Source organism: Coenobita brevimanus, chromosome 101 (assembly GCF_032717465.1).
Source record: "Coenobita brevimanus isolate Jiangsu-jjx chromosome 101, ASM3271746v2, whole genome shotgun sequence".
Lineage (NCBI taxonomy): Eukaryota > Metazoa > Arthropoda > Malacostraca > Decapoda > Coenobitidae > Coenobita > Coenobita brevimanus.
Window position 1 is genome coordinate 872,942 of NC_137054.1, and position 19,011 is coordinate 891,952.

General features: G+C 41.4%; 1 protein-coding gene across 1 annotated transcript in view; it reads left to right on the forward strand.

Annotated features, from left to right (window-relative positions):
* LOC145414870 (kelch-like protein diablo) overlaps window positions 1-19,011 on the forward strand; it is a 164,939-nt gene that overhangs the window by 72,929 nt on the left and 72,999 nt on the right. Inside the window, exons 5-7 of the mRNA XM_080284290.1 lie at window positions 1,906-2,064; window positions 4,914-5,000; window positions 12,048-12,171. Coding sequence (XP_080140416.1) covers window positions 1,906-2,064; window positions 4,914-5,000; window positions 12,048-12,171 — 370 coding nt within the window. The remainder of the gene's footprint in view (window positions 1-1,905; window positions 2,065-4,913; window positions 5,001-12,047; window positions 12,172-19,011) is intronic.

Genomic DNA, 19,011 nt, shown 5'->3' on the forward strand with positions numbered 1-19,011 from the left:
TGGGTCCTGGATTGCTCTCAATGTCCCCGGCTAGAAGAAGTCGTCGAGAAATGACAGCCAGGGAGTCATTTTCTCGGTGTAGAAAAAACGGTGTTGTTGTGTGTGTTGTGTTGGGAGATGTGGTACTTGCCCAGGCGACCGAAGCCACTCCCGGGTAATCGAGCCCTGTGAGGAGCCGGGGGGGGTTGTGGTGGTTTGGCCCCATGCTGTCCTCCTCTTCTCTTCGACAGCCTCTGGGGGGTAGACCCACGACGAAGTCGCCACCGCTCCAGGTCCAGCTCCTTCTTGTTTATCGTGGTGCTTGAAGCCCTTTCACATGGCTTCAGAAATGGACTTACAAGAAAGATGTTGTATGCCAATGATTTGGTATTGATTGCAGAGAATGAAAGGGAGGTGGAAGAAAGATTTTGAAATTGGAGAGATGTTCTAAGGCACCAGGTCTTGAGAGTAAATGGAGATAAAACAAAAGTAATGGTATCTAGCATTTGTGTTAGTGCAGTCAAAGAAGAGGGATAGTGGCCCTGTTTGATTTGCCACAAGGGTGTGGGAAGTAATTCCATCTTGTGCCGTGTTTGTGATAAGTGGTTGCATAAGAGATTTAGTAGTAATAGAGGCAGAGGCCATGTGCAGTTTGCCACAAGGACATGGGAAGTAATTCCATCTTGTACAGTGTTTGTGATAAGTGAGTACATAAGAGATTTAGTAGTATTAGAGGCAGCCAGCGAGATAATGCTGGCTACATGTGTGCAGTGTGTTGGGGAGAGCATGTGGAGATTGTCTGGCATGAAAGGATTGATCTTGCTGGTGAGTCTTAAATGTGTGGAAGAGTTTTGTTACTCAGAAGACATGTTATGTGCAGGAGGTGGGACTGGAGCTAGCTCTGTGGCTAGAGTGAGAAATGGTTGAAGGAAGTTCAGGGAGCTGTTCCCTTTCTGACATTGAGAGGGCTCTCTTTCCATTCTAAGGGATCTTTGTATGTGGCATTTGTTAGGAATGTAATCGTGTATGATAGTGAGACCTGGGCAGTAAAGGAAGAGGATATTCACGGGCTTACATGTACAGAAATGACAATGATTAGGTGGATGTGCAATGCATCATTGAATGTGAGGCCTGGGGGGGCTAGGTTTACAGTGGAAGAGTTAAGAGGAAAGATGGAATTGATTTGTTATGGTGTTGTGATGTGGAGAGGTAGATTTAGGTGGTTAGGCATCTGGATAGGATGGGGGACGACAGTTGAGTACAGAAAGTGAGAAGTGTTAACAATGAGGGTAAGGTTGTGAGAGGCAGACCAAAAAAAGACTTGCAGTGAGGTTATAGAGTGTGACCTCAGGGATAAAGGACTGAATTGGGAGGCTACCATAGATGAAGCAATATGGAGAACTGCCATTTGGTGACCAAGGCCGAGACATGCAAACGTTGGAGCCTTTATAAATGAAATGAAACATTATTTTCGTCCACACTGAAGATCTCATTTACTTTATGCTGCTAAATGCCAGATAGTATTAACTAACTCTAGGTTGATGGCCTGAGGTTGAAATGGTAAAAAAAAAAAAATTTGCATAACCCCTTCAGCCCAAGGATATCTAATCAGTTTGTTGTTGTTAATCTTACTTTTTTTTTTACAGCTTAAAAGATATGTGCCTGGGCTGAATGAAGTTAAATAAAAAAATAAAACATGTGTAAAAGAAGGGAGAATTAATATTAAAAGATTATTAATATTAAATTGCATAGCCATCCTGCTATATTTACCCAACACTATGTACTAGTTTTCTAGAGTGACGAGTAATGGGATCTGCAGTGTTACAGCTACAGTAACTAATGAACACCATTCTAACCTAATGTAATTTCTTTAGGATATACCATATATTACCCTAACTGTATTCTTTCTCCTTTGATAATATACAGGTTATGGAGAGTGAAGAGTTCATGGAGCTTCCTGTGAATCAGCTGATGGACATTATCTCCAGTGAGGAACTGAATGTACGGTCTGAAGAGCAGGTGTTCAGTGCAGTCATGGCCTGGGTCAAGTATAACGTCACTGAGCGCCGACCATATTTGGCCCAGGTATTACTGAAAACAGTAGGGGAAGAAAATGTACGAGAGGGATGTTGTACTGTTAGCTATGGATTGTAACTCAGATATGTTGTACAGTGGGACGTTGTGTGAACAGACTAATCAAGGGAAGAGGTGGATGGTATATCTGATACTTCGTTATATAAGACGTCTGATAGGGATCTGCTAAACCGGACCTAGGGTCAGTATACAGTAAAAGTCCTCTCATTCAGCATTTGCTCTTACAGTATTTCTGGTCTTTCAGCGGTTTTTATAAATGCTGTAGTCCCATTACGAAAGTTCTCGGCTCTTCCAGCACATGTACTGAGCCCATTGGCACCAACGACGGGGTTGCCGGCTTCCTGCTGGTACCCATACTGGTACCCATGCTGTGCATGCATAGTTGCCAGTCTGGTGCTGTTGGTGCTAGATCTAGTGCTTTTCATAATAATTTAGCACCGATAAATATTAGATTTTCTGCTATATCTAGCATGCTTTGAAGTCCAATTTAGTGCGAAAGTTTGAACAGTTCACCTATAGCTTAGCGTATTTTAAAGATGAACTTAATGCTTTTGAAGATTTCTGCATGCCAGCACTACATGCGCTGTCGGCCATCATGGCTTGTGAGTGTCTGGATTTGTGAGTGAGATCTTTCAAAAGTTTGGAAACTGTGTCATGGTATTTTATGGTCATCCTCTCGTTCTCGTGTTGCACAATGGCCTTTACCAGTGGAAAGCCTATTGGTGTTGTGAAAATATAAGGTGCTATCACCAAGGAGATTGAATTATTGAAAATATTGGAAGTGGGTGTTCCTAGGAAGAAGATAATAGAAGATATCGGTGTGAGCTCATCCACTGTATATGACCTTGAGAAACAGAAGGTCGATTTAGTGCTTAGGGTTGACCAATAATACTTGCAAGACACTGTGATTGCAATGGGGTGACCGGCCATGATTCCTAGAAACTTTCTGGAAGGTTTTCCCGGTCATCCAGTAGTTTCTGCCTTTTCGGCACCTGCTTGGTCCCGAAGATGCCAAATGAGAGGACTTTTACCGTACATGAAAAATTGGCCAGTGAATACCCCACTTAAGGCAAGTTATAAGATGTCGATAAATCAGTATTGTATGGGTTTTGCTTGCAATCCTTGATATGTAATAGATCAATAAGGAGTGCAAAGCATATGTTGGCCCACATTTCAATACTGTAGTTAATAATGAAAACCCCTTCAAGCCCATCTCAGTTCTCTATATGGTACATCTTCCTTATTGTGCCCTTTTTATCATTTTCTATTAACCTAACCATGCCAATGTGTGTTTCTGATACCTACCATAACCATATGTACGTAATTAGTGTGTCCAAATTGTTGTAAAAGGGAATATTTGGTTTTATAAGTGGGATGTCCAGTACCATTTAGAATAAATCCCTTAGGCTCTGTGCTTTTGTTATCATGCATTTCATTATCACAAACTAGGCGCAGTACCAATTATGTGTGATAAACCAAGAGATCATAGTATTTAACAAGAAGCGGTGCCAAGGCACAGCCAACCCGTCTCTGGCAGTCATTTTAGTGCTGACGTATAAATGCAACAGGGTATCTAGTCAAAGATGTCACATATCAGATTTGGAGTAAATCGGGTGAAAATTGACCATTTTATGCCTGTTTGAAATTCTAGGCCCGACGCACCTGACATTGACCCCCTTACCACTAATTGGGGTTGACCCCTCTGACGTAATGAGGCATGTTATAGGATGCAGATTTGAAACTTGCACCTTTAGGTTTTAGTTTCATGTTAATATGACGAATTTGGTAGGAGTTATGGTGAAAACAATTTTTTACCCCCCTCCTCCAGTTTGAGCCAGTGCAGGTTTATGGCCAAGGGATGGTTGGGGTTTATTGCTCAGGTAATGCCACTCAGGGATGAGTGAGGCTGGTCACTTTCATCTTAAATGTCAGGACCAACTTGCATAGCCTCAGGTTCCTACTCTTCTTATGGGGCAACATAGGATTGGATACTAATAGACAGATAGTGCCAGATTTGTGTATTACCTTCATTGAAATTCTCAGTGTTTCACTTATCAGTGTTCTCAGCTGGACCTCTCATGTCAGATCACTTGCTAAAACCATCTCAAAGAAACTTGGATTATTGTAGAGTCCGTAACTTCTTCATTAACGAGCTGTTAGCTATAATTTATAAGAATCATGTGCGCTCTCAGCAAGAATATTGCTCACCCTTGTGGAATGAATGTGGAGAGGCTGCACTAAAACAACTAGACAAAATTCAGAACAAAGCTGTTGGAATTATTAATAACCCTGCTATTATAAATAAACTACCTTCCCAACAAGTAAGAAGGAATGTTGCCTCCCTTGCATTATTTTACATATACGGCAAATGCTCAGATGAAGTTGCATCCATTGTGTCACCTCTCCATGCCTTCCCTCATGCTACACAGGCATCTGGTAGTGCTTATGACTGGAATGTCACACAGCCATATTGCAGAACTTTTGCCTATCAGAATTCTTTTATTCCTCGAACTGCATCTCTCTGGAACTTGCTTGTGGGGAGTTGTTTCCCCACAAACTCCAACCTACAGCTGTTCAGGTCCAACTGTTACAGATGAGTTATAGATGGAGGACACCAGTAGTCTGGTGTATAGATTATTTTAATTCATTTTTTTTTTCTTTGTTCTCTTCTTTAAAAAAAAGAAAAGAAAGAAAGAAAAGAGGCATCTGGTTATAGGTAGTTACAGTGAATTGAAATGTCAGAAAGCCATTTTCATTTAATAACAGTTTCAATCAGCAACTCACAAACTTGTGTAGAGTCTGTTCTCTCCAACTTATCTTAATCAACTTCCATTTGGCAGGTGTTGGAGCATGTTCGTCTGCCCCTCCTCAGCCCCAAGTTCCTTGTGGGCACTGTGGGGTCAGACCTTCTCATCAAGAGTGATGAGGTGGGTAGACTGTTTCATTTGTCTTATGTATTTATATAAAGTTGTCTTATTCGTTGTGCATTTGTATTTGTATGCAGGTCATTTTATTTGTACATATTAATCCCTTCATTTTGAAGATGCTTTTTCCCCTGAGAAATGGTAAAATTGACCCAAAAAAGCATTTTCATATTCAGCCATATATAATGGAAATGTACCTCATACTGTTATGACCAGTTACTTAATTATCATTTATAGGCATTTGCTTAGTGATTACAGTATGGTTAGAACCTCCAGCCAAGTTGTTATTTATTGCATTAACCAGCTGCCTTGAAAATAATATGATATACCTAAAGAATCATAACAGACCTCAACAAATAAGTTGACATTACTCACGTCTCACATATTTTGTATTTCATTGTCCTCTAATGCATCAGGCATGCAAAATAGCAATGTAGCACACTTAACAGACATACAGTATACAGTAAAATGACATTTGTATTAATACTTCCCAGGGCCAGCCTTGCGTAACTTTTATACCCCATTCCCAGGCTTGATGTTTCCAGCGAAATACTTGTTCATGTCTGGCGTGTTCACCAAATTGTTGTGCCATGTATTTGGGCCGTGAAAAATCGCAGAAAAAAAATGTCATTGGCCTGGAGTCAGTTGGCTAAGAAATGACACGTTGGCATGTCGTTGGCCCAGAATAGTGTTAAATGGGAAGTGAAAGATAAAAATGGCAGAATGTTGGTAGAGAAGGAAGAAAAGTGACTAGATTGAGAAAGCATTTTAAGGTACTGTTAAACATAGAGAATGAAAGTAATACAAGTGGCTGGGAGAAGGAAGGAGATGAGAAGGGAGGAAGAGTTCAGTAGGATGGAAATAACAAAAGCAGTGAAGAAAGTCATAATGGGAACGCCCCAGGAATTGATGGAATGTGTGGTGAAATGCTGAAGCACAAGGGAGAGATAGCAGTAGAATGGATATGGAAGATATGCAGATTGTCTTTGGAAGAAGGTAGAGTCTTGGAGAATTGAACTCAATCATAATTATTCCTTAGTACAAAGGAAAAGGGAAAAAGAAGTGTGTGGTAATCATTGAATCATAGGGGCATTTGTCCTCACAGTGTAATAGGAAAAGTATATGGTAGAGTTCTTATTGACAAAGAGTTAGGGAAAGAACAGAGGAATTAGTTGGAGGAGAACATGAAGGATTCAGGAAGGGAAGAGGTTGTGTATATCAGGTATTTGCCCAGAGGTATTAATAGAAAGGTTACTGGAGGAGAGGAAGAAGTTGTATGTGGCCTTCCTGGATTTAGAAAGAGCATATGACAGAGTGGATAAAAAAATATGGAAAATATAAAAAATATATGGAATAAATGAGAAGCTGTGGAATGCCATAAAGCTTATGTATGAGGGTGCTACGGTTGCAGTGCATGTGGATGGTGAAATGAGTGAATTTTTCTATCTGAATGTTCCATTGAAACAGGGATGTGTCATGTCTCCATGGTTGTTCAGTTTGTATATTGATGGAGTTGGAAAAGAGATACAACATAGGGCAGTGGATGTTGGAGTGGCCCTAATGAGAGAGAGCAGCATTTGCAAACTTCCTGTTCACTCATTTGCAAATGATACTGTATTGTTAAATGAAGACGAAGGTGAATTGCAAGGCTTGGCGAATGAGTTTGGGAGAGTTTGAAAGAAATGGACTTTAAAATTGAATGTAGGAAAGAGTAAAGTGACGGTCTTTGAGAGGAATGAAGTCACTGAATGCATATGCCTATTGCATTTAAGTACTGTACTTGGGTTGTGTGATGAGTAAAGATGCAAGTTTAAAGGATGAAGTACCTAAATGGGTACAGTAGGGAAGAAAGGTTGCTGGTTTATTGAAAACAGTGGTAAGAAATAGGGAAGTGAACATTGATGTAAAAAAGTCGCTGCATGATAGTAATGTGATCTGCACTTTTACGTATGGAAGCGAAACTTGGGCCTTGCTGCAAGGGCACAAGTCAAGAGTGAGAGCAGTGGAAATGAGTTATTTGAGAGGAGCATGTGGAGTTATATGGAAAGACAGATTGGCAAATGAGGAACTGGAGGAGCATTGTGGTGTGGGTGTGGATGTGATAGGAGAAATACACTGAGTTGGTTTGGCCATGTGGAAAGAATGGAGGGTGAGAAACTAACAAGGAGAATGTATGTGAGTGAGATGGAGGTGGGGAGAGGGAGAGAGAGAGAGAGATCGAGGATGAGATGAAGGGATGGAGTGGAGAGGTGTATGGGAGAGGGTGATGTAAGTTGGGGGAAGGGCATCGAAAAACTCTTCGATTATCTTACTTCTATGATGGAACATATTCTATCCATTTCTCCTTTCTCTAAAATTTCCATTCTAGGAGATTTCAATGTTCACCACCACCTTTGGCTCTCCTCTCCTTTCACTGATCCACCTGGTGAACAAGCTTACATCTTTTCTGTCCTTAATGACCTAGAGCAGCTTGTACAGCACCCTACCCGTATCCCTGACTGCCTTGGAGAGAGCTCCAACATACTTGACCTCTTCTTCACAACTAATCCTTCTGCTTACACTGTTAATCTTTTCTCTCCGTTGTGCTTCTCCGATCACAACCTTATTACCTTAACCTGTCCTTTCGCTCCAGTACGACCTGTGGACCCTCCAAAGACACGTCATCTGTGGCACTTTGGAGCTGCGGATTGGGAGGCCCTCAGGCAGTACTTCTTTGATTTTCCCTGGAATGATTATTGTTTCCATGGCCGGGAGCCATCTGTGTGTGCCTTGCGCATTACGGAGGTTATTCTCTGGGACATGGAAGCATACATTCCTTTCTCATATCCTCTGACTATTTCAAGAGAGCCTTGGTTTAATCACAATTGTTCTAATGCTGTCCGCAACAAGACGAGGGCCTATGAAAAGTACCTGAGCCAACCCACCCCTGAATCACATCTTTTTAACATTTCTGCCCGGAATTGTGCTAAGTCTGTTTTTCGCTCTTCTAAAAATACTTTCATCTGTACTAAATGCTTTCATCTCTCCAACTCAAATTCTTCCTGCTCCTTCTGGCACCTTGCCAAAAACCTTTCTAACAACTTTACCTCATCATCCTTCCCTCCTCTTTTCTACTCTGATGGTTCTGTAGCTCTTTCTTCTACTGATAAAGCAGATCCCTTCGCTCAGACTTTCTCCTCCAATTCCACCTTAGATGACTCAGGTGCTGTTCCTCCATCACTTCCCCCGTCAGACTTCCTCATGGCTGACATTATAATTTCTTCAGCTGATGTATTTTCTGCCATCAGAGGCCTCAATACTAACAAGACATATGGACCTGATGGAGTCCCTCCTGTTGTCCTCTAGAACCGTGCTTACACCCTGCCTTGGCAAACTCTTTCGCCTTTGTCTGTTGACTTGTACCTTTCCTTCTTATTGGAAGTTTGCTCTCATTCAGCCAGTCCCAAAGAAGGGTGACCATTCCCAACTCTCTAACTATCACCCAATTGCTTTAACATCCTCTGTCTCAAAACTTTTTGAGTCAATTCTTAACAGAAAAATTTTAAAGCATCTTTCCTATCACAACCTTCTTTCTGATCGTCAGTATGGGTACTGTCAGGGACGCTCCATTGGCGATCTCACCTACCTTTCAGACTCCTGGTCATCCTCCTTTCGGGACTTTGGCGAAAGCTTTGCCATTGCACTTGACATCTCAAAGGCTTTCGATCGAGTCTGGCATAAATCTTTAATTTCCAAACTGCCCTCTTACGGCTTCTATCCTTCTATCTGTGCCTTCATCTATTGCTTCCTTTCTGGTTGTTCTATAGCTGCAGTTGTAGTTGGCCATCGTTCTTCTCCTAGATCTGTCAACAGTGGTGTTCCTCTGGGCTCTGTCCTATCACCAGCTCTCTTCCTTTTATTCATCAATGATCTTCTAAGCTGTGCATCTAACCCTATCCACTCGTATGCTGATGACTCCACCCTTCACCTTTCCATTCAGTTCCCGCAACATTCATCTCAGCAGTTACGTCAACAAACAAGGGATGAGGCTATGGCACACCTAACCTTGGCTCATATTTTTGAGTGGGGTAAAAATAATCTTGTTTTTAATGCATCAAAGACTCAGTTCTTACACCTATCAACCCGACAAAATCTCCCACAGGTTTACCCACTAATTTTTAATAATATTCAGCTCAATCCTGCATCATCCTTGAACATGCATGGGGTTTCATTCACTCGGGACCTGTCTTGGAAAGATCATAATACATCTCTTGTAAAATCTGCTTCTAAGAGATTAGGTGTGCTAAGGCAACTCCTTTCCTTCTTTACCCCTGCACGATTGTTGACTCTATACAGGGATTTTATTCGCCCCTGTTTAGAGTAAAACTCTCATATGGGGAGGCTCCCCATATACAGCTCTTCTCAGTAGGGTGGAGTCAAAGGCTTTTTGTCTCGTTAACTCTCCGCCACTTACTGACTCCCTTCAACCTCTGTCTCTTCGCCGCACTGTTGCATCTTTATTTCTTTTCTGTCGCTACTTCAAGGGTCACTGCTCCCTTGAACTGTCTGCTTGCATTCCTCCACTTCTACAATGGGCGCATTGCACCCGTCTAGCAGGAAACTCTCATCCCTTTTCTGTCCAGCTTTCTAATGCAAGAGTTAACCGTTACCCAGTCCTTCGTTTATGCAGCAGGTCAACTCTGGAACTGTCTCCCCTGTCTGTATTTCCTACTAGCTATGATCTCCAGTCTTTCAAATGCAGGGTGTCCAGGCATCTCGAAATGATCGGATTTTGAATTTGGCTTTCTCTTGTATTTTGTTTTTCTCTTGGGAAGGAATGGTTAATGCAGGCTCATGGCCTTTGGTTCCTTCTTCCTAGCATTAGAAAAAAAAAAAATCACCCATACCTGTACTCCTACTTTCAATCCTACTCTTATAATCCTTGGACTGACTGATCCATACTCTCTTACAGTGTCGTTCCATCTCTTGCACACAACTATACATACACTTTCCTTTGCCCTCTCATTCTGACCAACTCCCGCAGATATACAGTACTCAGTCCATACTCTCACTCTCTCATACTCTCACCTCTCCTTTTTGGTCTCAGTCAGTCCACATATGTCAACGTTTGCTTCCTCAAGCATCTGAACAATCTCTCTCTTTCACCTCATCACTCATGCCTCTTGCATTCCATGTTGCCATCCTCAACATGTACTTTGTTTGATCCATGGTCAGAGGCATTTTGTTTGTCATTTTAGTCAGTTCTTTTCCTGGGAGGGACACTAACACTCCGCCAACCCACTTGACATGTAGGGAGCACATATGGGATGGTTATATGGTGACAACCAAGCATATTGCCTTGTCACTCAATGTAGAGTCATCCTGAATGGTGACCACCAAGCATATTGCCTTGTCACTCAATGTAGAGTCATCCTGAAGTAGCATTACCATCAGTGAGTGGATGATGGGCACCCCAGTGACCACATATAGATAAATGGTACACACGTTTTAAGAAAGGTAACATGTGAGTCCATGATTCACCACGTTCTCGAACAGATGAAAATATCAAGAAAATTTGACAGACAATATTGGAAGATCATCTCCGCACTGGTGACGAATTAGTGAAGGCCACAGGCATTTCTTGGAGTTCAGTCTCATGGATATATTTATAGGTACACCATGGTCCCAATTAACGCGCCAATTTGATGGATGTGCTAGCACATGCTAATTGATATTGCACTAATTGATGCACATAATTTATCGGAAAAATTCATTTGGTGAATTAGTGACTCCAACTTTAGAGGTTAAACTTTTAAACACTGATAATTGCCCTAGTACTAAATAACAGTATACAGTACATACATACATGCACACGTGTACACATACCCTCAGTGAGCTGGTTTAAACCGGTTTCCTGTCTCTCTCTCTCTGTCTCTCTTTCTCTCTCGTAAATAATACGAAGTAATACACACATATGAGAGTGGCTGAAATTGTTATATTATATTGTGAATTAATGTGATAAAATACAAGTACTGTAGTTTAGTGATATTGTCATATGCAATATGCATTAGCTAGCAAACATTTTTGCTGTTGCAAACTGTGCAGGTATACTATGAAATGACTCATGACATTATGTCCATAATTTTTTAAAATATAAGTGGTAATTCATTCATGAAGTTTTATAAAGTTTGTAATGATGTTCCTCTTATTGCTACTGTTTTGCTGAAGTCAAGCATAAACACTGGAATATTGTAATAAAACCATATGAGACTGGCTAGAATGTGTTTGTTTTTAGTTGTTATTTTTACTGTAATTGTTGTGATGAGGTAATATACCTGTTTTGAACGGAAAAAATCTTGTGGTTTGGTGGAAATTTCCGCCTCATTGGGCTGTTTCCTGCGTCAGACGGTCAAAACACACCTTGAATTCTCTCAAATCATTCTTCGGGCTTGGAGTGCCTATGGACATGCAGTTTGTTGGAGACGATAGTAGAAAGATTGAGTACAGTATTAATAGAATAAAACACGAGTTGAAAACACATCATTTTTTTTCCTGTTTCTCCTCACTGAACACATTCAGTAGGTTGTCATCATGGCTGCTGCAGCTAAAGGGTTAAGGCACCTATAGCAGCCAAGATTCAGCTGATCTGCATCATGGAGAGCTCTCTTGGTGTTTCTGGTATTGCTGACATCAGTGTAATCTCCTCTTGACTCACCTCCTGTAATGCATCCTCGTTAGATGCAGCAGTAATCACATCTGCTGTGGTGGCTTCACCAGCATTGTTAATTTCAGATGTTGTGGATATTAAGGGACAGCTTGCACTGTTTGGGAATCGTGCTATTTGATCACCCCCTAATTGGGACGTAGTTGTATATCTGTCCATCAATCTGTTATCCAATATTTATATAAATAACAGTTAGTAAGCTCCTTAACACAGTCCTAAAGCAACACCCTTTGGAACTTTGCATCTTAGAGCATCATTATCCTAGCATGCAACAGCTCCTCAGCGCATTTGTTTAAGAGATGCTCGCAGAAGACATATAAAAAAGCAGGTTAACTCATTCCTTCCAGGCATGCCGTGATCTTGTGGATGAAGCCAAGAACTACTTGCTACTGCCACAGGAGCGTCCACTAATGCAGGGGCCTCGCACACGCCCTCGCAAGCCAATCAAGACTGGAGAGGTTCTCTTTGCAGGTACAGTAATTCATCAGTTAATGCTCTACAGTACCATAGTAAGTGATCTGGTAGGTGGTGGCAACCATCATCCATGTACTGGATGTAGTGCTGCTTCAACTTTGTCATCCTTTTTGTAGTTCTGCTCTTCTCTCTTCCCATCAGTCATAAACCCAGGACACACTACAAATGCACCCAATCATTGTCATTTGTGTATATTTGAGCCTATGAATATCCTATTGCTTTTCTGCCCAGGTCTCATCACCATACCGCTTTACACTCCTATCATATGCTGCATACAAAGATCCATTAGCACAGAGGGAGAGCCCTCTCAGTGTTAGGAGAGGCAGCAGTTTCGTGAACTTGCTCCAACTATTCCTTACCCTACCCACAGAGCTAGCTCCAGCCATACCTCCAGCACATAACCTGTCCCCACAAACAGCAAAACTCCTTCACACATTCAAGACACTCTCCAGCAAGATCTTTTCATGCCTGACAACCTCTACATGCACTCCTTGACACACCACACTCACAAAATCAGCATTATTTTTCAGCCTACCTCTAATACCACTACATCTCTTTTGCATCCTATGTATCTATCTATTGCAGATGCCATAATCCTAGAAGGGGTGGCCATTTGACTTTGAGTTATTTGTTTTACAGGGAGGGGCACTAACCTTCCACCAACCCACTTGTTGACACGTAGGGAGCACGTATGGTTTGGTTATATGGTTACCATCCAGCGTTGTAAATGGTTTCTTGGCTTACAGGAAACTATTTGGCTTGTCACTCAGTGTAAAGCCACCTGTAAAGGAAAGAAAAGCAATAAGAAGTGACAGGAAAGATGGGAGAAATAGGAAGAGAGGAGGGCAGGCTCAGAAAAACCATCTCTGACAACATCTGGTATTCAGCATCATTCCATGCCCGTGTTTTAGGCGGGACATATGGTACTAAAATGTCTCTCTTGCCATTCCCCCCAATTGCTAGTTTCATATTTATCACCCCTGTCATACCTTCTCCCAGGTCTACAGTACCCACATTTATTCTGTTCTTCACTACCATCATTACTTCTCCTCCCCCTTTTTCTTTTCAGTCTCTTCTTCATAGTTTGTCTTTACCACCTTGCACTTGGATATCAATATCCTCTCTTAACTTGGCCTCAACAAAGCACATAATTTCTGGCTCATTTCTCCTCAAGAAATCGTTTATTTCTAGGCTTGCCGTGATTAAGCCATATATGTTAGTATATGCCACTTTCAATTTTTTTACATTTTTTTTAATTACATATCAGATAGAGCCAGGACTCCGGGGCTTGAATGGCGAGTTAATGGAAGAGTGGCCCATTGGATTGGGCATATTTGGGCTGTCTGGACATTGCTGCTCCTCACCCTACCCTAGGGTGGGAAAGGAGGTCCAGATGATGATTATGATGATGTTATTACGTCCTTCTCCCTTTTTTCCTTCGTTGGTATTTCTTCCTCAATTTCTGATCAGTAACTCTGCAATAGAACTCTGTATTCTTTTCCTTCTTTTTCTGGTCGTTTTTTTCCATAGCTTCCTTGAATCGCCCATTTATTTTTGCTCTTTCTTCCTCATTTGTATCTCTCCTTATCCAAACTTTCTTGAACCTCTCCTAGTCTGTTAGTTTCCATGTCCTGTTAATGATCTTGTTTACCTTGACCTGTGACTGTAAATTAACTTTTAGCTGTCACGCCCCTCCCTCCTCGTGTCCTCCCAACCTAAACACCTCTTCAGTCTCTTCTTGAGCTTCATTTTCACCCCCTATAGCCCTTCTCTTTCCCTTTCTGAAAATATTGGCATAGGTGTTTCTTTCAGTCATGAAATTATCACACATTTTTTCTTATCTACTACATCCTTGACTAGAGATTCTCTACTTATCAGCACATTAACCACTTCCTTCTCCACTATTTCTTGGTTTTCCTTTCTCTGCTGTCCTAAAATCTCCTATAGATTTATTTTTCCTTCCTCCTAAATTTCCTTTCACCCTTTATGCTCCTCCTTGATTTCCCTGATGTGTTCATCATGCATCCTTATTTTTTATTCATACTCATCAAGTTTAATTTTCATCTTATCCCTTTCCTCTTCCAGCCTCTTGTTTTCCCTCTTGATCTGTTTTATTTCAGTTGTGGCTGATTCATTGCCCACTTTTAACTGTTACCTCTCTCTCTTGGTCAGCACTGCATGAGCAGATGCTCTCTAACTCATTTTTTAACACCATAATCTCCCTCTCCTGTTCTGAGGTCCATTCCTGTACCTCTCTAATTACTGCCCATACCTGTTGTAATTCCCAGGCATTCCTGTAAGCCACTTTCTCCACACCTTCTCTTGTTAGGTTCAGTTTAATGCCCCCATTGCTCCAGTCTTCATTGGAGAATCTCATAAAATTGCATTCATTGGATGTAAACTGAACTATTTCCTTCTTCCATGATCCATAATGGTACATATGAAAATTTAAACCGCCACTGTGTCGTACTCCTATTTGACCAATTCCTCTGTGTCCCCCCCCCCCCACGAAATTTGGACGGGACCACCAGTCAGGCATTCAGTTCACATAATCTCAATAGGCAGGCGTCCCTTTCACCAGTGGTTTAGCATTATTTCTCCACGATCAGCACGGAGCTCTTCTACTGTCGATGTCCCTTGTGTGTCTGTGTGTGTTTGTGTGTATTTACTTAGTTGTATTTACATAGTTGTGATATACAGGAAATGAGGTACGCTCGTGGGGTCCCGTCACTTTTTCTCATTAAGTCAAATTTTGCTTTGAACTTGTTTAAGTTTTTAGACTGGACGATCTCTTTGTCCAGGCTGTTCCACAGGTCTATGCATCCATATGGAAAGCTGTATTTCTTGATATCCTTCAAACAACTTGGCTTTTTCAGTTTCATTCTATGTCCTCTTGTTACTCTTCCATCCCATACAAACAGATCATTTTTGTCAATTTTATGTAGTCCTATCATGGCCTTGAACACTGCAATCATGTTGCCCCATTCTCTCCTTTCTTTTAGTGTAGGCAGGTCCAGCTTTTCCAGCCTCTCTCCATAAGACTTCCAGGCTGGGGACCATCTTGGTCGCTGCTCTTTGTATTCTGTCAATCTTATTTATGTCTTTCTTCTTGTGTGGGGACTACACTAGTGCCGCATATTCCAACCTGGGGCGGATTATGGCCACTATCAATTTTTTATCATTTCCTCATCCATGTAATGGAATGCCACTCGTATGTTAGTCAAGAGATTGTACGTCTCTCTAACTATCTTGTTAATGTTTTTTTCCCGGTGACAAACTATCCTGGACCAGCACTCCCAAATCTTTCTCATCTCTCACTTTTTTTATTGGTTCATTACCCATCATATAATTCAGTGATGGCCTCTTGATACTCTTACCCATTTCCAATATCTTACATTTTTTTGCATTAAATTTCACTCCCCACATCTGGCTCCAATCTTGGATCCAATTCAGGTCTTCCTGCGGCATTTTACAGTCTTCCTCGACTACTATTCTCCTCAAGATCTTTGCATCATCAGCAAACAGACTTGCGTAACTGTTCATTCCATTTACCATATCATTTACGTAAATCAGGATCATTACTGGCGCTAATACCGAGGTCTGTGGGACTCCACTTGTTACTTCCCTCCATCCGGACATCTTGTCCTTTATTACTGTCCTCATTTGTCTGTCTCTCAAGATGTCACACATCCACTCCAGGATGTTTCCCATCAGTCCTCTGTGTGTTCCAATTTCCACATTAGTTGCTTGTGGGGTACCTTGTTTAAGGCTTTCTCCAGATCTAGATACACACAATCCACCCAGCTGTCTCTCTTCTGTAACATGTCAATCACTCTTGAGTAAAAGCTCAACAAGTTGGAAACACATGACCTTCCACTTCTGAATCCAAACTGGCTCTCAGCCAATATGTTCGTCTCCTCCAGATATTTTATCCATCTGCCTTTCAGGATTCTTTCACACAATTTTACAACTACGCTGGCGAGGGACACTGGTCTATAATTCAGGGGTTCCTCCTTGTTTCCTCCCTTATAAATTGGTACCACATTGGCCCGCTTCCATTCCCGAGGCACTTTCCCTTCTTTCAGAGAACACACAATTAATTCGTGAATCTTATCTGCCAGTTGTTCTCTGCTTTCTTTCAGTACCCAGGTAGAGATTCCATTCGGTCCTTTGGCTTTCCTTACATTTTGAGTTTCCAGTAATTTATACACTTCCTGCACTTCCACTTTTATGTCTTTTATCGCTACATTTCCAGTCACACCCTCACCCTCCACAAAGTCCCATTCTTTAGTGAAAACCGATTGGAAACATTTGTTCATTATTTCAGTTTGCATTGCCACGTCTTTATAGACCTCTCCTTCTGCTTTGAGTTGGGTGATTCCTTCCTTTTGTTTCAAATTGCCATGAACAGATCTATAAAACAATTTGGGTTCTTCCTTACATTTGTCAATTATACCTTTTCCTAAGTTTCTTTCTTCCTCTCTGTGTATTCTTGTATATTCATTTCTAGTTCTTTTATATTTTTCCTTTGATATATTATTACCTCTCTTTCTCCATTTGTTCCATGCAATGTCCCTATCTTTTTTTGCTATCATGCACCTTCTGTTAAACCAATCCTTTTTCCTGTTTTCTTTCCCACTTACTCTTGGAACATGTTTCTCCACTCGCAGACTATAGAGATCTAGAAAGATATTCCACATCCTCTATGTCCCTTTTGTTTCTCTGAATTTTCTCCAATCCACATTTTCGAAAAATTTCCTCAGTCCTGTAAAATTTGCTTTCTCATAGTTGTATCTTCCCTGTCTATAAAACTCATCTCTTGGCACCAAGTTCCCTTTTATCATCTGGAACTCAGTGACCACATAATCACATTTTCCTATAGGACACTGATGTTTTAAATTTTCAACTACATCAGGTTCTTTAGTTAGTAGTAAATCTGATCTTGCTGGTGTGTCATCTCCTCTGAATCTAGTCTCCTCTTTGACCCATTGGGTCATTACATTACTCATTGCAGTATTTAAGAATATAGTGCCCCATGAATCTTCATTGCTTCCCGAGTCCCATTCCTTACAGTTGAAATCACCCATCATAATTATGTTATTGCTTTTCTCAATCACTTTCTTGAGCTAGATAACCACATCTGACAACATCTCCTGATATTCATCGTCCTTCCATGCCCTTGTCTTAGGGGGAACGTATACCACTGCGATGTCTCTCTTGCCATTCTCTCCGGTTTCTAGTTTCATATTTATCGCTTCGGCCTTACCCTTTCCCAGTTCAACATTTTCCATATGGATGTTGTTCTTCACTGCCATCATCACTCCTCCTCCCGTTTTTCCTTTTCTGCCTCTTCTCCACAGTTCTTACAGTATTTGCCATCTCCCATATGGATGTCAATATCCTCTATTAACTTGGTCTCTATAAAGCACATGATATCTGGTTCGTGAACCCTCAAGTAATTGTTGATTTCTAACCTTGCCGATATTAAACCGTCAACATTAGTATATGCCACTTTCCAACTTTTTTCACTGTTCTTTATTTCCTCTTTTCTCCCTCCCTCCGTCAGTACCACTTCCTCAATTTCGGATCCATAACTGTCCAATAAAACACTGTCTTCTCTTCCTCCATTCTCTGTTCGTTTTTCACCTTTGCTTCCTTTAATAGCTCCTTTATCTTAGCTCTTTCATCCTCATTTGCGTCTCTCCTTGTACAAACAATTTTCTGCTCTTCCTTTTCTGATAATTTCCATGTTCTGTTTATAATTTCATTTACTATTGCATGAGACTTAAACTTTACTTTAAGTGGCCTCGCCCCTCCCTCCTCGTACTTTCCTAGCCTAAACACTTCTTCATTCTCTTCTTGAGCTTCATTGTTACCCTCCTTAACTACTGATACTATTTCTTTTGTGTGTGTGTGTGTGTGTGTGTGTGTGTGTGTGTGTGTGTGTGTGTGTGTGTGTGTGTGTGTGTGTTCTGTTCATCCAAGTCACCACCCATTCTATCACTTGGTATGTATACCTGTTGATTATTTTGTGCCCAAAGTAAGTATTGGTTATTTGCCAAGCCCTTCCCCTTTCAAATGAGCACTAGAGCACTGCTGATTTCCATCCACTTCAGGAATATTTTTATGTACATTTTGTTTAATTTTCATGTTTGTCTGTAAAGTCTCCAATATGCTTGCTTGCATCAACCATGGTCACCTAAAGGCCATGCTGCTTGATCTATGGCAGCCTCCCTATTAAGTCTCTTATTCCTGTGGTCACATTCTATGAACTCATCCCAGGTCTTTTTTGGTCTGCCTCTAGCAGCCCTACCCCAACTTCCACACTTCTCACTTTCTGCTCCCAGTTGTCATCCTCCAATCTCTCCACATGCCCAAATCATCCTAATCTGCCTCTCCTTATCACAACACCAATACACTCAAGTCCTATCCTTCCTCTTAACTCATCCATCATAAACCTAGCCCCCCCATGCCACGCATTCAATGATTCACTGCACATCATCCTAATCATTGTCATTTCTGTATGTTTGAGCCTGCAAATATGCTTTACCTTTACTGCCCAGGTCACACTATCACACAGCATGACACTCCTAAAACTGGTTGCATATGGAGATCACTTAGCACAGGTGGGAGAGCCCTCTCAGTGTTAGGAGAGGCAACAGCTCTCTGAACTTCTTCCAACCACTCCTCGCTCAAGTCACAGAGCTAGCTCCAGCCCCACCTCCAGCACATAACACGTCTCTCAAGTAACAAAACTCTTCCATACACTCAAGAGCACCAGCAAGATCAATCCTATCACGCCAGACAATCTCCACATGCTCTCCCTGACACACCACA